Source organism: Oryctolagus cuniculus, chromosome 8 (genome assembly GCF_051225735.1).
Source record: "Oryctolagus cuniculus isolate XC-2025 breed Fujian yellow rabbit chromosome 8, ASM5122573v1, whole genome shotgun sequence".
Taxonomy (NCBI): domain Eukaryota; kingdom Metazoa; phylum Chordata; class Mammalia; order Lagomorpha; family Leporidae; genus Oryctolagus; species Oryctolagus cuniculus.
Genome location: NC_142874.1, coordinates 91,615,745 through 91,639,225, shown reverse-complemented (window position 1 = coordinate 91,639,225; position 23,481 = coordinate 91,615,745). Strand labels below are relative to the sequence as shown.

General features: G+C 37.0%; 1 protein-coding gene across 3 annotated transcripts in view; it reads right to left on the bottom strand.

The window, feature by feature from the left end:
• The window catches only part of CENPE (centromere protein E), an 86,129-nt gene that overhangs the window by 42,237 nt on the left and 20,411 nt on the right, over positions 1–23,481 (bottom strand). For 2 of the 3 annotated variants that reach the window (XM_051820144.3, XM_051820142.3), the window contains exons 14-24: positions 22,552–22,699; positions 21,449–21,537; positions 19,220–19,387; positions 14,839–14,913; positions 14,491–14,613; positions 5,276–5,398; positions 5,030–5,195; positions 4,575–4,729; positions 2,458–2,772; positions 2,085–2,357; positions 1,771–1,929 (exon numbers count right to left, since the gene is read on the bottom strand). In XM_051820144.3, the coding sequence (XP_051676104.3) occupies positions 1,771–1,929; positions 2,085–2,357; positions 2,458–2,772; positions 4,575–4,729; positions 5,030–5,195; positions 5,276–5,398; positions 14,491–14,613; positions 14,839–14,913; positions 19,220–19,387; positions 21,449–21,537; positions 22,552–22,699 (1,794 nt within the window). The remainder of the gene's footprint in view (positions 1–1,770; positions 1,930–2,084; positions 2,358–2,457; positions 2,773–4,574; positions 4,730–5,029; positions 5,196–5,275; positions 5,399–14,490; positions 14,614–14,838; positions 14,914–19,219; positions 19,388–21,448; positions 21,538–22,551; positions 22,700–23,481) is intronic. The other variant, XM_089302994.1, reaches the window with a different exon arrangement.

Genomic DNA, 23,481 nt, shown 5'->3' with positions numbered 1-23,481 from the left:
AAAGCAGAAAAATCTACCCTAACATTAATATGGAATGTCAGTGAATCCCTAACAATGGATCTCAAAACATTGTTGGAAAAGAACAAAGCTGAAGGGCTTATGCTTTCTGATTTTAAAATTCATTAGACAGTTACAATAATCAAAATAGTATGGTGCTAGCATAAAACAAAAATGGTCTACACATCAGGTCTTTTGATGGGTTTTGTCCTTGCCTTGTAACTGAATGTCAAGCTGTTAAGATTTTTACTTCCTAAAATTGTGCTTAAAAACCTCAGTATCACCAGCCCCTTGGGGTTTTTGACTCTCTTGGAGCCCCTCTCCTGGTCACTCTGCTAGGAGGTCTCTGATTTACATAAATCTTGCTTTTAAATTAAATAATAAAAAAAAAGTCATAGAGACCAACAAACAGACCAGAAAGCCCAGAAATAAATATTCAAGTACATATATGGTCAAACAAGGGTGCCAAGCCCATTCAAGGGGGAAAAACCAGTCTTACCAATGGTGTTGAAAAAATTGGATATACACATGCAAAATAATAAAGGTGAACCCCTCCCATACACTACATATAAAAATTAATTCAAAATGACTGAAGACCAAAACATAAAAGCTAAAACTATAAAATGTTTAGAAGAAAACATATGAAAAAGCTTCACGACAAAGATTTACATATGCTATCAGAGCATAGGCAACAAAAGTAAAAACAGTACATCAAAATTAAATTCTATCAAAAGACATAATGAACAGAGTGAGTCATATATTAATAAAGAATTCATATCCAGAATATATAAAGAATTCCCATAACTCAACAACAAAAACCAAACAACTCATATTAAAAATGATTAAAAGACTTTAATAGGCGTTTCTGCAAAGAAAATTTACAAATGGCCAACAAGCATATTGAAAGATGCCCAGTATCACTAATAATCACGAATATGTAAATAAAAACAACAGTAAGATACTGCCTCACATCCATGAGGGTAGCTGCTATAAAGGCAGAAATAACCTGTTGGTTATGGATCTAACAATTCCATTTCTAGATATACTTCCAAAAATGAAAGCAGAATCTGAAAGAGATATTTATGTACCCATCTTCATAGCAGCATTATTGACAATAACCAAAATGTGGATGCACCCCAATGTCCATGAAGGTGGAATGGATAGGCAAAATGTGGCAGAGGTTGAGTGTCCTTTATCCGAGATGGTTGGGACCACAAATGCTTTGATTTTAGAGTTCTAGGTTTTTGGATTAGGGATTTAATACCTGTACAACAATATGAATGAACTGAATACTGAACTACATACTTAAATATGGTTAAGGTGTTAAGTTTTATGGTATGTCTATTCTACCAAAAATTGCAAAAAAGAAAAAAAAAAAAGACTGTATACTATACTAAGATATAAGTGTATACACACACACACACATACATATACCCATACCCAAAGATTATTTTACCAGTCTCCCAATGAAAAATGTTTTAAAATTCTAGCAGTAAATATTCTGGATTAAGAGATGAAGTACAATAAAAATGAACTATAAAATACCACTTTTCAAACTATGAACTAGTGCCTTTTTTGCCCTTCCCTTTCCAAACAGATTGTAAGCATTTATTTTTGAAGTTATTTATTTCGAAGCTTATAAAATCAATGTTAGTTAATAGTGTTGCAAATAACAAATAAAATTGAGATTACCTTTGCTTACTTAAGTGTTTGAGGTTAAACAGAAAGCTTTTATACAAGAAAATGAAAACTCTGAAAATATACAAGCTTTACCTTTTGCTGTAATTCATCTTCAGTTTCTCCCATGTTTTCCTCTACATGCAAATTTCTGGCTGTTTCCTCAGAAATTTTCATTTTTAATATGGTAATTGTTTCTTGGTATTGTTTCAGTGACTCAAGAGCATTCCGTAATTGTTCTTGTGTATCTATGTTCTTTGTTGGATACGCAGAAAACAATTTCCATTAAAATGTGAAATAATGACAATAATTTTGCAATTACTAGTTGATCACAAATAATAAATGATGGCTCCTGCAATGTTTTCAAAGAGGCTCCAATTTTCCAAAGTTTGATAACTCAGAAACCTTACCATATTCACTGTATCCTGAATATCACTTTTAAGTTGGTCCCTCTCTGTTTGAAGACTCTCTTGGAGTTGTCTTAGGTCATCTTTTTCTTGAGTCAATGTTCTTACTTCTTCTAAGGTTTGCTGAAGTTCCTCAGCAATGAGTGTTTTCTCCCTTTCTATAGTTTGCAGCCGCAAATCTCTAGTTTCTAATTGTTCCTTCAATTGTTCCATTTCATTTAACTTTTCTTGGCCTTCAGTTGTTTTTTGGTTAAGTTCTTGGGTCTTGTGAGAAAGCTATAAAATAAAAGAAAAATAAACAAGTAAAAGCAAAACCAAACCCCAGAAGATTCACCCTAGTATGCGGGTATTTTTCTTTATAGGATTTTGTACCAACCTCAGTCTTCAAAGTATCTAAATTTAAACGAAATTTTTGTGCTTCTTTAGAGAGACTTCCCATTTCTTGATTTATTCTCTCATTTTCCTCTAGGACTGTATTATACTTCTGCTGAAATTCCAGATGAAGGGTCTTGAAATCTTGGAATTCTTGATTAGTGCTTTTATAATTCAACTGAATAGCTGCTAGGTCATCTTTAGTTTTTCCAATTTCTTCAAGTAAACCTTGAATTCTACTCTCCTTATCAACTACTTCAGATAACAATCTATCTTTTTCTGATGTTATCACACAGATTTCTTCAGATTTATCATTTATCTAAGGAAAAGAGATAAAACAGCGTTTTTAGCCATGTATGAGTACTGAAGCAATTTTCAGGGAAAAAACCTTTATATAAAAAAAGTCATTTTAATTAAGAATTGACTAAAAAAGGGCAGTATTGCTATTGTCCTATTTTCCTAATTTAACCTTTCCAACTTTAGCTTGGATGCTGTTTCCTAATGTCTTTTGGTTCTAGTAAATTGCATGAGAAAAACAGTCAGTAGGAACATTTATGTCTTTGTTTTTCCCCTTTATCCTTCTAAAACGTTTTCTAACTTTGTTGTGCTGCAGGCATTTTAAGGTTTGTCTCAGAATCTGAGTTATTTTTTTCCCTAAAAGATTTCAGTGCAGTTCAGACTGCCAATAAACCTAATTCATGAATAATTTAACTAACACTTGCTTAAAATTCTTGCTGAAAAAAGTATTACTTAAATTGTTGTTTAAATAATTAATCCACATGCAGTTTATAAACAGTTCAAACACTGTGAAACATAAGGGCTGAAGGAGCTGAGAAAGAAGGCTAAAAAGGTGGCACAAGGGGAAGCGGGTCCTAATAGCCTGGTGGTTACAATCTCGTGCTTAGGAGGCAGACCTGTGTGGTTCAACTACTCTTTTTTTTTTTTTTTTAAAGATTTATTTTATTTATTTAAAAGACAGAACTACAGAGAGAGGTAGAGACAGAGAGAGAGGTACGTTTTCCATCTGCTGGTTCACTCCCCAGATGGCCACAATAGGCCAGGAGCCAGGAGCTTCTTCCGGATCTCCCATGTGATGCTGGGGCCCATGGACTTGGGCCATCTTCTACTGCTATCGCAGGCCACAGCAGAGAGTTGGATTGGAAGTGGAGTAGCCGGGACTAGAACCGGTGCCCAGATGGGATGCCGGCACTTCAGGCCAAGGCGTTAACCCACTGTGCCACAGCGCCGGCCCCTCAACTACTCTTAAAGAGTTTGATAACTGTTTGTTAGGGCTAAACACAGCAACCATATTATATTCCCATAGTTCCTTAGTGTGATATTTACCATGGAGGATGCAGTCATATTCTTGTCATTTTCTTTTAGAAAGGTAGAGAGAAAGGAAAAGCCAGGGATTTATAGTATTCATAGACCTGCAGGATTTACAGGGACTCTGACATAGTGATATGATTATTCTAAAAACAAAACAAAACACCCAAAGGTAAAAAGGAAGAGGAGGCCATGGACCTATTTAAGTGCATTGTTTTAGGACTGTATGGCTCTACATGGATTATGGTACTAAGGTTACTGTTAAATATACTTTGAAAATACAGCCTTTTTTTCATTCAGTAGGCCAAGAACAAATTAGATGAACTATATTCACTTTAACTGGTAATAAATTCAGGTGAATGTTTACAATCCATGCCTGCTACTGAAAAATATACTATTACAGAGTATTTCAGATGTAACTGCAAAGGTTTTATTTCTAGAAATTTTTTTTTTTAAGTAAAGTTACAGATGCAGAAAGGAAGAGACAAAGGTCTTCTATCTGCTGCCACTCCTGAATAGGCTGCAAGGGCTGGAACTGACCAATCTGAAGCCAGGAGCTGGAAGCTTCTTCCAGGTCTCCTACGTAGGTGCAGGGGCTAAGAATTTGGGCCACCTTTTACTTCTTTTCTAGGCACACTAGCAGGGAGCTGGTTGGAAGAGGAGCAGCTGGGACACACACTGGCACCCATATGGGATTCTGGAGCCACAGGCAGAGGCTTCATTTACCAATCCACAGTGCCAGCCCCAAAGGTTTTAATTTCAAAACAAGGGTTAATCACTTAAAACTGTGCTTACCTCTTTTCTCAGCATTTCTATCTCAGGGAGTAATGATTTCAATTCTGAGAGCGAATTAACTTCTTTCCGCAAAGCTTTATTTTCTTCAACTTCTTTATTCACTTCTTTCTGCAGATCGGTAATCCTTTTTTCCAATTCAAAATTACAAAGCAAATCTAGGAAGTTTTGGTAAAGTCAGAGCCAATGTTGGAAAGTGGGTAATCTAATTTTTAATAATTCTGGAATTACCATTTCCAAAAATCTGTTCTACTTTACTTGAAAATATTTTTAAACTCTGATGATTTGAAGCACATGGTAATCTATGTGAAAACTGACATGAAATGATATTAAAGCTTAATAATAGGTTATTAAAAACCACAGCATAATGGAATATTAATCATTAGACTATAGTTATCAGTAGGTACGTTTCTAGAGGAAGTCAGATTTGCAAAGAGCTATCTGAAATTATAAAATACCTTTTGGAACTTTGCCATCTATTAGAGAGGTCAGTTTTGTTATTTCATTAAAAGCAGATTGTAATTCTTTCTCCAGGTCAACCTGCATTTTCTTTTTTGCTTCCAATTGGCTTTGCAATAACTGAACATCACTTTCCATTTGCTTGCATGTACTAGCAAGTTCTTTCTGTTGGGAGAAACATTGCATATTCACAAAAATGCACTGATCATTACAACTACATTCTCACAAATATAAAAATGACTTACCATTTTCTCTTTCAGCTCCAGATTCTCACTTCTGAGAAAGGCTGATTCCCTCTTGGCATCTAGGGCTACAGTTTCAGCATCAAACAGAGTCTGTTTCATTTGCTTTAAGTCTTCAGTGTTTTCCTAGAGATGGTAATAGATTCAGTGAAATTTAATTTTTATAAATTTGGAAAATACTTTAAAGAACATGTACACAGATGCTATTCGTAGGTAATCAAAAAAGGTTAAAGTACTCTAATTACCAAGTAAATGAAAAGAAATATATTTCATGAAGAAATAATTAAAACAAATTCTAGCCATATTTTTCCAGGTAGTATAGAAGCACTAGAATTTAAGAATCATCTTTCTGGGCCGGCGCCGCGGCTCACTAGGCTAATCCTCCGCCTGCGGCACCGGCACTCTGGGTTCTAGTCCCGGTTGGGGCACTGGTTCTGTCCCAGTTGCTCCTCTTCCAGTCCAGCTCTCTGCTGTGGCCCAGGAAGGCAGTGGAGGATGGCCCAAGTTGCCCAAGTGCTTGGGCCCTGCACCCGCATGGGAGACCAGGAGGAAGCACCTGGCTCCTGGCTTCGGATTGGCGCAGTGCACTGGCAGTGGCGGCCATTTGGGGGGTGAACCAAGAACCAATGGAAGGAAGACCTTTCTCTGTCTCTCTCTCTCTCACTGTCTAACTCTGCCTGTCCAAAAAAAAAAAAAAAAAAAATCCTCTTTCTGATTAATAAAAGGTTAACAAAATTGTAATTTAGCTAAGTTGAAGTTCCCTTTGTATTTTCATTTTGAGTTACTCTCTGAAACACTTGGCAGATGAGTAGTTAAGAATTAAATTTCAGGACATTAAAACACAAATTAAAAAAAAGAAAATCCAGTAAAAAATAGAGAAAAGGTATGAATAGGCAACTCTGAGAAGGAAAAAGGTAAACAACAAATACACAAAAGATTGACAAGCTCAATTTTAGAGGGAAGTGGCATTCAAACATGATTTCAGCTTATGTGAATTCAACTTTATGTCTATGTCAAAAAAATTAAAATATGAATAAGTGAATAAGGAAAAATAACCAAACAATTCTTAAAGAATGGGTAATTCCTGCATTCTACAAACAGACATTCCAGGAATGTATGAAAATGTATTCCCTTTCAGGGCCTCAGATTAGTGTAATGGTTTTGTCACAAATGAAGGCAACAGAGGAGTACCAACAGGAGGTAAAATACTTAAAAAACTCAAATGAGGGGACTGGTGCTGTGGAGTAGAAGGTTAGGCCGCCACCTGTAGGGCAGTGCCATGGTCCCATATGGGTGCTGGTTCCAGTCCTGGCTGCTCTACTTCCAATCCAGCTCCCTACTAATGCTTGGGAAAACACAGAATATGGTCCAGGTGCTTGGACCCCTGCACCTATGTGGAAGACCCAGATGAAGCTTCTCATTCCTGGCTTCAGTCTGGCCCAGCTGTAGCCATTGTAGCCATTTGGGGAGTGAACCAGTGGATGGGTCACTCTCCTTTTCTCTCTCTGTATCTCTGCCTTTCAAGTGGTTATCTTAAAAAAAAAGCTTAAAAAATCTCAAATGAAAACCAAAGGACAGAAATCAATTGAAATGATTGCCTTTTTTAAAAAGAGAGGTGTTTGTGAAAACAAGAACCGAACTGAAGATTTACTAAAGTAATCAGGAAGAGTGAAAGCAAACTGAAAAGAAATGAGCAATCCTACCATACAATTTGATTTTTTTATAATTATTATCTTCATTGTTGTAACCTTTATTGCTAATGATATTTATGATATTTTAAGAGATCCAGTGAGAAGTTTTGTTTATTTAGCTAGTTTTTCCACATTTTTTTTTTTTAATTTTTAAAAATTTCTCCTATATTTTTTTTAAACTTTTATTTAATGCATATAAATTTCCAAAGTACGACTTATGGATTACAATGGCTTTCCTCCCGTACCGTCCCTCCCACCCACAACCCTCCCCTTTCCCACTCCCTCTCCCCTTCCATTCACATCAAGATTCATTTTCGATTATCTTAATATACAGAAGATCAGCTTAGTATACATTAAGTATGGATTTCAACAGTTTGCTCCCACACAGAAACATAAAGTGAAAAATAATAGATGATTTTTTAAAATGATGATGAAATCAGAGCAGACCTATTGTCATGTTTAATCCCAGTGAGAGCCAAGTTGGGAATTGATAATTTCTTTTTTTTTTTTTTTTTTTACAGAGGATCAGTTTAGTATGCATTAAGTAAGGATTTCAACAGTTTGCACCCCCATAGAAACACAAAGTGAAATATATTGTTTGAGTACTCGTTATAGCATTAAATCTCAATGTACAGCACATTAAGGATAGAGATCCTACATGAGGAGTAAGTGCACAGTGACTCCTGTTGTTGACTTTACCAATTGACACTCCTGTCTATGGCATCAGTAATCTCCCTATGCTCCAGTCATGAGTTTCCAAGGCTATGGAAGCCCTCTGAGTTCTCTGATTCTTATCTTGTTTAGACAAGCTCATAGTCAAAGTGGAGGTTCTCTCCTCCCTTCAGAGAAAGGTACCTACTTCTTTGATGCCCTGTTCTTTCCACTGGGATCTCACTCGTAGAGATCTTTTGCCAGAGTGTCTTGGCTTTCCATGCCTGAAATACTCTCATGAGCTTTTCAGCCAGCTCCGAATGCCTTTAGGGCTGATTCTGAGGCCAGAGTGCTATTTAGGACATCTGCCATTCTATGAGTCTGCTGAGATTCTCACTTCCCATGTTGGATCACTCTCCCCTTTATTTACTCCATCAGTTAGCGTTAGCAGGTACTAGACTTGTCTATGTGCTCCCTTTGACTCCCAGTCCCTTCACCATGACCAACTGTGAACTGAAACTGATCACCTGGAACAGTGAGATGGCATTGGTACATGCCACCTCGATGGGATTGAATTGGAATCCCCTGGTATGCTTCCAACTCCACCACTTGGGGCAAGTCAGCCTGAGCATGTCCCAAATTATACATCTCTTCCCTCTCCCATTCCCACCACCATGTTCAACAGGGATCACATTTCAGTTAATTTTCAACACTTAAGAATAACTGTGCATCAATTACAGATCTAAACCAGTCATATTAAGTAGAACAGATTAAAAAAACTACTAAGAGGGATAATGTATTTAGTTGTTCATTAACAGTCAGGGCTATGCTGATCAAGCCACCATTTCCCATAGTGTCCACTTCACTCCAACAGGTTTCCCTCTTGGTGTTCAGTCAGTCGTCACCGATCAGGGAGAACATATGGTATTTGTCCCTTTGGGACTGGCTTATTTCACTCAGCATGATGTGTTCCAGATTCCTCCATTTTGTTGCAAATGACTGGACTTCGTTGTTTCTTACTGCGGTATAGTATTCTAAAGAGTACATATCCCATAATTTCTTTATCCAGTCTATCGTTGATGGGCATTTAGGTTGGTTCCAGGTCTTAGCTATTGTGAATTGAGCTGCAATAAACATTAGGGTGCAGACCTCTTTTTTGTTTGCCAATTTAAATTCCTTTGGGTAAATTCCAAGGAGTGGGATGGCTGGGTCGAACGGTAGGGTTATATTCAGGTTTCTGAGGAATCTCCAGACTGACTTCCATAGTGGCTTGACCAGTTTGCATTCCCACCAACAGTGGGTTAGTGTCCCTTTTTCCCCCACATCCTCGCCACAGTGAAACATAAAGAAAAAACTCTCCACAGTGAAACATAAAGAAAAGATCCTAAAATGTGCAAGAGAGAAACGTCAGATTACTCTCAGAGGATCTCCAATCAGACTCACAGCTGACTTCTCATCAGAAACTCTAAAAGCTAGGAGGGAATGGCGAGATATAGCCCAGGTACTAAGAGAGAACAACTGCCAGCCCAGAATATTATATCCTGCAAAGCTATCATTTGTGAATGAAGGTGAAATAAAGACTTTTCATTGCAAACAGAAATTGAAAGAATTTGTTGCCACTCGTCCAGGCCTGCAAAAGATGCTTAAAGATGTGTTACACACAGAAACACAGAAACACGGTCATCAATATGAAAGAAGGTAAAGGAAGGAAACCAAGGAAGGAAACCTCACAGCAAAAGATCACAGGGAATTCAAAGCATATATTAGAACTTGTCTTTGGCAAATGGCAGGGCAAAGTTACCACTTATCATTAGTCACTTTGAACGTGAATGGCCTGAACTGTCCAGTTAAAAGACACCGATTGGCTGATTGGGTTAAGGAACAAAACCCATCTATTTGCTGCTTACAAGAAACACATCTTTCCAACAAAGATCCATACAGACTGAAAGTGAAAGGCTGGAAAAAGATATACCATGCCAACAGAAATGAAAAAAGAGCGGGCGTAGCCATCTTAATATCGGACAACATAAACTTTACCACAAAAACTGTTAAGAGAGACAAAGAGGGACACTATATCATGATTAAGGGATCAATTCAACAGGAAGATATAACAATTATCAATGTATATGCACCTAACTACAGGGCACCAGTTTATCTAAAAGATTTATTAACGGACTTAAAGGGAGACTTAGACCCCAATACAGTAGTACTGGGGGACTTCAATACTCCACTCTCAGAAATAGACAGATCATCCGGTCAGAAGATCAACAAGGATACAGTAGATTTAAACGACACTATAGCCCAAATGGATCTAACAGATATATACAGAACTTTCAATCCTACAGCTAAAGATTTTACATTCTTCTCAGCAGTACATGGAAGCTTCTCTAGGATTGACCACATACTAGGCCATAAAGCGAGTCTCAGCAAATTCAAAAGAATTAGAATCATACCATGCAGCTTCTCAGACCATAAAGGAATGAAGTTGGAAATTACCAACTCAGGAATCCCTAGAGCATACGCAAACACATGGAGATTGAACAACATGCTCCTGAATGAACAATGGGTCATAGAAGAAATCAAAAGAGAAATCAAAAACTTTCTGGAAGTAAATGAGGATAACAGCACAACATACCAAAACTTATGGGACACAGCAAAAGCAGTGTTAAGAGGAAAGTTTATATCAATAGGTGCCTACATCAAGAAATTGGAAAGACACCAAATAGATGAGCTTTCAATTCACCTCAAGGATCTAGAAAACCTACAGCAAATCAGACCCAAATCTAGTAGGAGAAGAGAAATAATTAAAATCAGAGAAGAAATCAACAGGATTGAATCAAGAAAAACATTACAAAAAATCAACCAAACGAAGAGCTGGTTTTTTGAAAAAATAAACAAAATTGACACCCCATTGGCCCAACTAACTAAAAAAAGAAGAGAAAAGACCCAAATCAATAAAATCAGAGATGAAAAAGGAAATGTAACAACAGACACCACAGAAATAAAAAGAATCATCAGAAATTACTACAAGGACTTGTATGCCAGCAAACAGGGAAACCTATCAGAAATGGATAGATTCCTGGACACATGCAACCTGCCTAAATTGAACCAGGAAGACATCGAAAACCTAAACAGACCCATAACTGAGACAGAAATTGAAACAGTAATAAAAGCCCTCCCAACAAAGAAAAGCCCAGGACCAGATGGATTCACTGCTGAATTCTACCAGACGTTTAAAGAAGAACTAACTCCAATTCTTCTCAAACTATTCAGAACAATCGAAGAAGAGGGAGTCCTCCCAAATTCTTTCTATGAAGCCAGCATCACCTTAATTCCTAAGCCGGAAAAAGATGCAGCACTGAAAGAGAATTACAGACCAATATCCCTGATGAACATAGATGCAAAAATCCTCAATAAAATTCTCGCCAATAGAATGCAACAACACATCAGAAAGATCATCCACCCAGACCAAGTGGGATTCATCCCTGGTATGCAGGGATGGTTTAATGTGCGCAAGACAATCAATGTGATACACCACATTAACAGACTGCAGAAGAAAAACCATATGATTATCTCAATAGACGCCGAGAAAGCATTTGATAAAATACAACACCCGTTCATGATGAAAACTCTAAGCAAACTGGGTTTGGAAGGAACATTCCTCAATACAATCAAAGCAATCTATGAAAAACCCACAGCCAACATCCTATTGAATGGGGAAAAGTTGGAAGCATTTCCACTGAGATCTGGAACCAGACAGGGATGCCCACTCTCACCACTGCTATTCAATATAGTTCTGGAGGTTCTAGCCAGAGCTATTAGGCAAGAAAAAGAAATTAAAGGGATACAAATTGGGAAGGAAGAGCTCAAACTATCCCTCTTTGCAGATGACATGATTCTTTATTTAGAGGACCCAAAGAACTCTACTAAGAGACTATTGGAACTCATAGAAGAGTTTGGCAAAGTAGCAGGGTATAAAATCAATGCACAAAAATCAACAGCCTTTGTATACACAGACAATGCCATGGCTGAGGAAGAACTTCTAAGATCAATCCCATTCACAATAGCTACAAAAACAATCAAATATCTTGGAATAAACTTAACCAAAGACGTTAAAGATCTCTACGATGAAAATTACAAAACCTTAAAGAAAGAAATAGAAGAGGATACCAAGAAATGGAAAAATCTTCCATGCTCATGGATTGGAAGAATCAATATCATCAAAATGTCCATTCTCCCAAAAGCAATTTACAGATTCAATGCAATACCAATCAAGATACCGAAGACCTTCTTCTCAGATCTGGAAAAAATGGTGCTGAAATTTATATGGAGGCACAAGAGACCTCGAATAGCTAAAGCAATCTTGTACAACAAAAACAAAGCCGGAGGCATCACAATACCAGATTTCAGGACATACTACAGGGCAGTTGTAATTAAAACAGCATGGTACTGGTACAGAAACAGATGGATAGACCAATGGAACAGAATTGAAACACCAGAAATCAACCCAAACATCTACAGCCAACTTATATTTGATCAAGGATCTAAAACTAATTCCTGGAGCAAGGACAGTCTATTCAATAAATGGTGCTGGGAAAATTGGATTTCCACGTGCAGAATCATGAAGCAAGACCCCTACCTTACACCTTACACAAAAATCCACTCCACATGGATTAAAGACCTAAATCTACGACCTGACACCATCAAGTTACTAGAGAACATTGGAGAAACCCTTCAAGATATTGGCACAGGCAAAGAATTTCTGGAAAAGACCCGGGAGGCATAGGCAGTCAAAGCCAAAATCAACTATTGGGATTGCATCAAATTGAGAAGTTTCTGTACTGCAAAAGAAACAGTCAGGAGAGTGAAGAGACAACCGACAGAATGGGAAAAAATATTTGCAAACTATGCAACAGACAAAGGGTTAATAACCAGAATCTACAAAGAGATCAAGAAACTCCACAAAAACAAAACCAACAACCCACTTAAGAGATGGGCCAAGGACCTCAATAGACATTTTTCAAAAAAGGAAATCCAAATGGCCAACAGGCACATGAAAAAATGTTCAAGGTCATTAGCAATCAGGGAAATGCAAATCAAAACCACAATGAGGTTTCACCTCACCCCGGTTAGAATGGCTCACATGCAGAAATCTACCAACAACAGATGCTGGTGAGGATGTGGGGAAAATAGTTTTTCCACATTTATTTTCTTTATTTGAAAGGCAGAGTACGCAGAGAGAGAACAAGAGAGAGAAAGAGAGACAGAGGGAGATATCTTCCATTCACTGGTTTACTCCCCAAATGGCTGCCAACAGCTGGGGCTAGGTCAGGCCACAGCCAGGAGCCCAGAACTCCATTAAGGTCTCTCGTATGGGTTCAGGTGCCCAAGAATTTGGGCTGTCCTCCACTGCTTTCCCAGGCATATTAGCAGGGAGCTGGATCAGAAGTTCAGCAGCAGGGACTGGAACTGGTGCTCACATGGGATGTGGGCACTGCAGGCAACAGCTTAACCCACTGTGCCACGATCAGCCCTGAGATTTTTTTTTTTTTTTTAAGATTTACTTATTTATTTGAAAGGCAGAGTTTACAGAAAGAGAGAGAGAGAGATCTTTCATAGATTGGTTCACTCCCCAAATGGCTGCAATGGCCAGAGCTGGGCCAGTTGCAAAGCCAGGAGCCATTAGTGTCCTTTGGCCTCTCACATGGATGCAGGGGCCCAAGCACTTACAACACCTTCTGCTGCTTTCCCAGGCACATTAGCAGGGCATTGGGTATGCAATGGAGCAGCCAGGACTCAAACCACCACCCACAAGGGTAGTGGCTTTACCTGCTATGCCACAGCACTGGCTCCGATTCATTGTTTTTTAATGCTAAGATCTCACACCAACTAAAATTATCGAAAGCCATATATTTTTGGAAACAATACTCACTAAATTGTTAAAATAGTTACTTAAATTATAACATATATTAATGTCTATCAATGAAATGGAATTCACGTAGTCAGGTTTAACTATATCTGGTATATATTTTATGCTTCCAGTTATGTATCAAGTCCAGTGTAAGTGTTCATCTTAAGATCCTGTCTATACAATTCTACATGAACTTATATAAAACAACTAAAAAGAATTCAAAATTCAAAATTTTTTGAATTACTGATTCTTAATGGAAGTTTGTTCCTAGCTTTACGTTCAAAGAATGATATGGTCAACTCTGTGGGGAGCAACTCGGACTAGACTAAGTTACTGGAATTAAGACTTATTCTATGCATCTGCTCTCCCACAATATGGCGCTGGGAGAGGAGAAAACAGCTTCTACACAGCTGCCTCCAGTTCAGCCAATAAACTGTAGGACTTGCTCCTGATTGGAGGAGAGCAGCGTACTCGGCGTGTGAGCAGCCGAGTTGGGATTGGCGGAGGAGGACTATAAAGGAGGAGAGAGACGGCATGCACCAGGAACATCTAAGGGGAACACCTGTGCAGCCCCCAGAGAGCCGGCCGGCGGTGTGCCGCTCCCCCGCGGAAGTGGGGAATGTGGCAGGGGGAACCGCCCTTCCACGGAGGTGGAAGGGTCGGCAGCCAACCCGGGAAGAACCAGCAGCAAACCCGGGGAGGGCCGAGCAGACAAAAGAACAGCGCAGGGTCCTGTGTCGTTCCTCCACGAAGAGGGGGAGCGACAAACTCCATTAATTTTTTTTATCTGTAAAATGGAAATGATACTAATAGTCTCTTTTTCATGTGGTTGATGGTTAAATATGTAAACTGGTTACAACAATGCCTAGTATCAAGTAGGCTCAATATAAGCATTTGCTATGATGATCATATGATGCTACACTATCAATGCCAATATGATGAAACAAAATAAACTTGATTTTTACCGATGAGTACGACAAGTCCATGTTTGTAATATTTTTTGATTTCTGAGAGTCTATGTATTCCTGTAGCTTCTTAATCTGGTCTTCTTTTTCTCTAAGCAGCTCTACTTTTGCGCTCAGTTCATTCTAAAAGAATCAAATGAGAGTGAAACACAACTTAGTGTTTGATTTGAATACATAGGGATTTAAAGAGAGGATTTTTATACAATAATTTAAATTGACACTAAAAGTTGAAATTATTGATATTTAAGAAATATAATACCTTTATTTTCTGAAATCATGTTCAATTACATGGTATATGCTTTAGTAGTTCTAGTTACTTATCAATAGAAATAACACATGATTGCTCACCTCAAGATCTTGATTATATACTTCTGCATGCTTAACTAAATTCTTTAAGTTGGAAATTTCATGAATTAGTTGCATCTGTAAGAGCATGTGAACAGGCAACAGAGCAAACCAATAGTTAATAAAGCAAAAAAAAAAAAAAAAAAAAAAAAGAAAAAGGGTAGCATTTTTTCACTGCTGCAGCATCACCCAACATAGAAGGACCAAGAGATTAACTGTTCAAGCTAATGCAACAGAGCACCTCATTATTTAAAAATGCAAGAAACACTAACCCAAACAAAATCAAAAGCCCACAAAACCTACAAAATAGAAAAAGTCTTCCAGCATTACCCAAATAACAGTTATGTCAACTGTTAATAAAGCTACAATAACATCAAAAGCAAATTAGTATACCAATACCAATTAGTAGTGAAGTGATAATCAAACTTGTAAAGAATTAGATTTTTTTTTTGGGTAAGTATAGCAATGCATTCATCCTTGTACATATTTTTTCCTTCTGATAAATTATTCATTTAGCTCTATGTTGACATATTTTTTAAAAAAGTTATGAGTTGGAATCTGGGTTTGGATAGTGTCCACATAGTATCTTTTCAATAAAGCTACAGAAGTATGGGATTATCAACTATTCTCTTGCTGAGTCTTACAGGAGATACCGAAAAGATGATGCTATGGCTTTACTGTTCAACTGTCTAAAAGTATAAAGGCTCAACTATGTTTATTAGGATTTCTTTTCTGGGACTGGTGCTGTGGCGTAGCAGGTAAAGCTGCCACCTGTAGTGCCGGCATCCTGTATGGGTGCTGTTTCGAGACCCGGCTGCTCTACCTCTGATCTAGCACTCTGCTGTGGCCAGGGAAAGCAGTAGAAGATGACCCAAGTCTTTGGACCCCTGCACCTGTGTGGGAGACCTGGAAGACGCTCCTGGCTCCTGGCTTAGGATCAGTGCAGTTCAGGCCTTTGCAGCCAACTGGGGAGCAAACCAGCAGATGGAAGCTCGCTCGCTCTCTGCCTGTCCTTCTCTCTCTGTAACTCTGACTTTCAAATAAATAAATCTTAATGACAAAAAAGATTTCCTTTCTATCAAAATACCTTTCTATCAAATATTTAGGTATCAGAGAGTTTTGTGTTCAAAACAAGTAAACTACAAGTTACCAAAATAAACACCTACCCTTAGAATTACTTAAGTCTTAATCAGACAAGGATTTAAAATGTAAAAGCAAGGTGCAACAGAGTGCAAAAGATTTAAGAAAATCATATCTTGCTTAAATATTTTCTGGATGCTTAATTCAGTGATTACTAGTTTTAGATTTCAGACTAATGCTAGTGCTGATTTATTTTCCTGTTTTAGGTCAGCACTGTCCAACAGAAATATAAGGTGAGCTACAAATGTAATTTACAATTTTCCAGTAGTAGAAAAACACACAAAAAATAGGTAGAATTAACTTTAATAATATATCTTTTTTTTAAAGATTTATTTTATTTGAAAGTCAGAGTTATACAGAGAAAGAAGGAGAGGCAGAGAGAGAAAGAGGACCTCCATCCGCTGGTTCACTCTCCAGATGGCCACAACAACCAAAGCTGTGCTGATCCAAAGCCAGGAGCCAGGAGCTTCTTCCTGGTCTCCCACGTTTGTGCAGGAGCCCAAGGACTTGGGCCATCTTTTACTGCTTTCCCAGGACATAGCAGAGAGCTGGATCGGAAGTGGAGCAGCCGGGACTTGATGCAGCACCCATATGGGATGCCGGCACTGCAGGCGGCAGCTTTACCTGCTACGCCACAGCACCAGTCCCAATGATATATCTTAACTTACTATATCCAAAATATTATTTCTCCAAGTTATCAATATAAAAAAAGAATATTTTTAATTCAATAAAACCACTCAAGTCATTTCAGACTGGCCTCATTTGAAGTGCTCAACTGCCAATGGTTGGTGGCTACCTTATTATACACTATACATTAGATATCTTTATTGGTTGTAATGTAAATTTTTCCATCTTTTATCCTTTACTGCTTTCCTAATTCTAACTTTTATGTAAAAAAAAAAAAAACAACCACATTCACCTATAAGGAAGAATCAAAAAAATCAGTTGTAACTTTTGAAAATATTCAGCAAATAACCATTTAGAAAGAAAAAATTTCCCACTTCTCAACTGAAATAGCACTTCATGTTAATCCTTTGGTATAGAAAAAAGCTTAAGCTCCCAATCAGGTATTATTTAAGACATGGAGCACAAAAAAGTATGTGAAAAAGGAAAAATTACTTAAACATACAGTCTAAGCTAATTTTTGATAAATGAAAATACTAGAGATTTCAACTATAATTTTCAGCAGGCGAGATGAAGTATTTACTCTCATATGACAAAAATCTTCAAATTGTAAAAACGACAAAATTAAATAAATCAAGTCAAAATAGCTGTATGGATAAGACTTCTTTTGTTCCTTGAGCATAATGATACATGATCTTCCTAGTTTTCCCTCTAAAATTTACTACTTTACACATCATCCCAACTTTGGTGATTTTTCACAAAACCTTTGGGAAAACCGTGGAAATGATCATATGTCCTAAGGCCAAAATTTGCCTTTTACTTTCTTTTGGCTAAACTCTTCTCCAAAATGTAGGTTTTGGAACACATTTGACTCCATGTACATAGACTGATTAACATGGAATGGATAATGCAAATCTGTTTTTCAACAGGGCATTTTATTCCATAATATTTTAAGCTTCCTCATAGAACTATAATTGTGTTCAATTAAAAATGAATGGAAGAGAAGTATTTTCCCAGTCTTCTATGGTTAAAATGGAAGAAATTGGTACGTGAAGCACAAGTGATACATTTTGTGAATTTATTGCAAGGAGACTAACTAAATTCAATGAATTTCAATTTTTATTATTAACTAAATAAACTAATTGTGTAAGAAAAAAATCAGAAAAATTATTACAATATTTGTACCCAAAGTTAGTTTTACTATTATTATTTTAAGAAATATAAAAATTAAATGAAATTTTGGAGGCAGAAGGGACCCTTGGTGGGTACCTGGTCTCTACCTGAAGAGATTCAATAACTTGTTCAATGTCTTACCAGTAATTCATGCCAGGCTTGGATCGATAGTGGTCTTATAAAGGGAAAAACTGGGATTAAATTTAGGTAGTTTGGCTCAAGAGACCATGTTCTTACTCAGGACACTAGACCACCTTCTCAATAAAACCCAGTTCTATTATTTGAAGGCCATTATTTTTTTTTCATGGCGTTTTGTACTATTAATATGCAAATTTCAAACCGGGTCAAATGAAGCCTTTAGAGAAATTATAGACTTTTATCTCTCTGGACATATCCCTATAAAATATTGTAATAACTTTAATTTGTGGATGGAATGGAAATAACTGTCATAGAATTCATTTTTCTTTTAAAACAGAAAAGACAATGAGAAACTAAGCAATACTGAGGAAAAAGGACCATGTCTCAGCAGCCTAGGCAGACAGCAATCTGAAAGGCTGTTGCAAATTAACTCAGATCTTAATTACGTCAAACATTTGTTTCTTATTCCTAGAAGAATGAATCACTTCACAAGCATGATAATGGCTATAGATTATTGTTCTAGAAAAATGCTTATGCATTCAAAAATTCTATGAAACATTCTCAGTATCTGCAGAATCTAGATGAAAGAAATTCTGCACTATGAAGTCTCTCAAACCATTCTGACAATCTCTGAGTCTCTATAGTCTTAGGGTGTGATGGTTTCTAGACTATGTTCTCTTAACATGTAGTGTAACATTATATGCTTAGAAAATGTAAGTGATTTGTTTTATTTCTAAAAATTTCATTGAAATTATATTTAGTATGTTCATAATAACTCTCTTATGTGGAGAAAGAAAAACAAAATATGCAAAAGTAGCTTCTCTAGCTACTTTAAGAATGTCCTATTTAGGAACATAATTTCCAAATAAAAAAAGAAACCCATCAACATGTAGCATTCATACATAATACATAATACAGTTAGCTAATTATTAAAATTCATATTGGTCTCAGTAGGAAATGGCTATGTTTTGGGTAGCATTTATGGTATACTCAATAAAATTCAATGTTGACAATATGTGAACTACAAGCAAGCTATTTCTTAAAAACAAATTCATCTACGGGCAGATCATTAAACCCTTACACAGATAGTCTTAATTCCCTTTTCTCATGCATAATAAGCAAGCAAAACAAATACAACGACATTTAAAACAATATAAATGAATTAAGTATTTCTTAAATCTTCTAAATCATGTGTATATATGAAAAAATGATTTAATCCTCAGTATCTCAATCTTATAAATATCCTTAAGAGAACGTTACTGCTTTTAAAAGTGTTTTTAGCTTAGTTTCATATTTCCATTTCTCTTACCTCTTGATCTTTTTCAGTTTTTCTTTCTAGAGCTTCAAATTCATCCAAATCATTCTTTTCTTTTAATTTCACTGTCAATTCTTCATTTTCTCTTCTTAGTTGTTCATAATCTAATACTAGGTTATCATATTTAGCACGAAGTGAGTTTAAATCACTTTCTAAGTTTTCCTATTATAAACAAAAATATTTTTTAGTCAGAAGGAACTCAAATTACATAATTTTTGTCACTTTAACTAAAAACTTACATAGGATTATATAGTAAAATGTTGAATTATTTGCTGGCTTAGACCATTTTCTTTTTCAATATCTTTCTAACAGTCTACATTTTAGCAACTTGCTAACTTGGAATAGTATTTTTGAAAGGAGTATTATTTAAAAAAATCATATAAGTAAATCAAAAGTCTGCCCTATATGGCGAGTTCAACTGGGGAAATAGAGTGAATATTCGGAGCCTATCTGACCACAAATTCTTAAGCTGCTCAATAATAAAGCTAATCATTTAATTCCCCATGTGATGGCTTTGAATTAGGGAAGGTAAACATTGTTTATTTAACTCTAAAATTCTAATGGTGGCAATTCTTACGTTCAACAAGGCCTGTTTCTACTTTCTATATCTTTATGAGTACAGACAAACTATCGATTTAAAAAATTTTTACTAGGGCTTAAAAACAAAACTGACTTCTACAGTGTATTTTAGGGACACAAAAGCACTTTGGCTGTAACATTTTATAGGCATTAATTAATAGTGTCTATCATTGATGAATGGATAAAGAAAATGTGGTACATGTATACCATAGAATACCATTCAAACATCAAAAGGATGAATTCTTGTCATTGCAACACAGCAAAGGACCTCACAATCTCATTCCTTTGTGGAATCTAAAAAGTTGATTTCACAGAAGGTATGAGTAGAATGGTAGTTACCAGAGATCTGGGAGAGTAGTTGGGGAGGAAAAAGTGGGGAAGGGTTGATTAATGGGTACCGAGTCAAACTTTGGTAGGAATAAGAAGTTATGGTGTTTGGTTGCATGGTAGGGTGACTATAGATAATGATCATGTTCTGTACACTTCTCTGTCTTTAAAACAAACAAAGAACTAGAGGAAAGGATTTTGAGAGTGTTCACCAAAAAAGAATTTTCAGTGTTTCAGGAGACACATATATTTACTCTGATTGGACATTATACAGTGTATAGAAACATCATGATATTCCATAAATCAGTACAATTTTTACATGCCAGTTTAAAATAAAAAACAAAAGTAAAAATACTTCAAACTAAGAAACAATAATAATAATTACCAGGAAACTCTGTAACAGCATTCCAAAAGTAAAATGAATTTTATTTAATAAATACATGCATACAACTTTATATCTTTGAAAATGAGCAACCTTTAAAATAAATATAGAATCAAACTCATTGAAATATTCTATATGGTATTCCTTAAAGTATTTCTTAAAGTTTTGCTAAGACCATATACAGTTGGCCTTGTGTATCTGTGAGTTCCACATCTACTGAATTCAGCCATCTGCAGAATGAAAATGTCATTAGGCCTATGATAGTTGCATCCATACTGAACATGTACAGTCTCTTTTTTAACAGTTTTTTCCTTGTAATGATCCTCTAAAATATATAGTATAATAGCTATTTACTAGCATTTACATTGTGTTAGATATTATAACTAATCTAAAGATGATTTAAAGTATATGGAAAGAAATGCACAGGTTATATGCAAATACTACACCATTTTATAGACAGAATTTCAGCAGCTGTGGAATTTGGTATCTGTGGGTAGTCCTAGAAAATAGCCCCCAGAGGTATCAAGGGATGACTGAACAACACATTCACCTCTAGTTTTCAGTTTTATCTAGGAAAATTACCCCTTGCTGATGTATCATCCTTCTACTATATACCTGAGAATTTTGACACTTTAAAATCAGTTTTTTGCCTTCATAGGATGTCCTAAGTCAAAGCAGAAACTTTAAAAACCTCATAGATACTAAGATTTGCTGGTAAAGAGCTGGAGGCAAAGGTTTGCTATTAGCACACGCCTGCCTTTTGTCAAGTTTTTATCCTCCTTGTAGATGTTTCATGGTGATCAACTACAAGTAAAGAGTGAACGAACCAGAAATGAAACCCTTTCTGAAAGTAACTCAGAACCAGCAATATGCTACAGCAACAATAATACCCAATAACAAAATAATTTTCAAAAGAGGAATATACATTGAGTTACCTGATTTAGTATCTTCGTTGCTGAGTTCCACTCCATCTCAGTCAATGTATCAAGGGTGTTGCTGAAGATATCAGATTCTAAACAGAGTGCTATAATCAGGGGGAAAAGAAATTTTTGCAAAAATACATTATAAAATTTCTGAAAAGTCCAAATAAAGATTACTAAAAAAATTCTGGCCAGAGGTAATAAGAAGCTCAAATTAGCTAGTATGTGCTCAGACTATGAATGTCAAAAACACAATAACAGCAGATGTGATGATTTATATTATTGCAGATATTAAGATCGCTGGCTAGAATTTGTGAAAAAATATAGGATTCTTTTTTTTTTTTTTTTTGACAGGCAGAGTGGACAGTGAGAGAGAGAGGCAGAGAGAAAGGTCTTCCTTTGCCGTTGGTTCACCCTCCAAAGGCCGCCTTGGCCGGCGCGCTGCGGCCAGCGCACCGCGCTGATCCGAAGGCAGGAGCCAGGTGCTTCTCCTGGTCTCCCATGGGGTGCAGGGCCCAAGTACTCGGGCCATCCTCCATTGCACGCCCGGGCCACAGCAGAGAGCTGGCCTGGAAGAGGGGCAACCGGGACAGAATCCGGCGCCCCGACCAGGACTAGAACCCGGTGTGCTGGCGCCGCAAGGCGGAGGATTAGCCTAGTGAGCCGCGGTGCCGGCCGAAAAAATATAGGATTCTTAATGCAATGTAGGTAAAGAGTACAAACTTTGAATATGAGATATTATCAGTGCAAATAGATTTTAAGATACCACCAAAAAATACATTATGATACTGTAGATATAATTTTGAAACAGATTTCTATATAAATGCCATCCTTTTAGGATTAGCAAAGTTGAAGGCAGATATGACATGAATATTGTACTAATTTAATTGGATAATGATTAGATGCGTTTAATGTATTTCAACTACAGTGCACCACTGTTAAACAGATTTGCAATAGATAACAGGAGTGTTTATTTTCTTAAAATGACTATACTTTTATCAAAATCTCCATCGTAATTATATAAAAAATACATATTTAATTTAAATATGTATTTTATTTTAACTGTTATTAGTTTGTCTCTATAATGAAAAGTAGTCCCACTTGAAAAAAACACTTACATTCATCAATTTCTCCTAATGCAGGCATGGCTGTCTTATTTGTTTTTGTTGTTACATTTTTTGGCAAATTGAATTCATTTACGTAGTTTGAGTCCTTCATTTTGTTAATTTTGCCAAAGCACCAAGTAACTCTTCTCTTTCTTTTAGCCTAAAGAAAAATGAAGTCAAAATTATCTCTTATAGTTCTGGACTACAATAAAAGAAGGGAACTCTAGTTTCTGTCTTGAAAAACCATTCACTAGGTAGAATTCTTATTAAGACAAATTTAATACCTTACCAGTCTACAGATATTCTGAGATAAGAAAATAGGGGCCAGTGTTGTGACCTAGTGGGTGAAGCCACTGCCTACCGTGCCGGCATCCTATATGGGCACTGGTTTGAATCCTGGCTGCTCTGTTCCAATCCAACTCCCTGCTAATGTGCCTGGGAAGGCAGTGGAGGACGGCCCAAGTGCTTGGGCCCCTGCACCCACGTGGGAGACCCGGGAGGAAGAAGCTCCTGGCTCCTGGCTCCCAGCTCCAGCCATTGTGGCCATTTGGGGAGTGAACCAGTGGCTGGAAGATCTGTCTTTCTCTCTAACTCTGCCTTTCAAATAAATAAATACATAAACCTTAAAAATAAGATACAATGGAGGGGTCAGTGCTGTGGTGTAGCTGGTAAAGCCACCTCTACAGTGCCCGCATCCCATATGGGCACCGGTTCGAGTCCTGGCTGCTCCACTTCCCATCCAGCTCTCTGCTATGACCTGGGATAGCAGTAGAAGATGGCCCAAGTACTTGGGCCTCTGCATCTGCGTGGGAGACCCGGAGGACACTTCTGGCTCCTGACTTTGGATCAGCACAGCTCTGGCCGTTGTGGCCAATTGGGGAGTGAACCAGTGGATGTAAGACTCTCTCTCTGCCTTTCCTTCTCTCTCTGTGTAACTCTAAA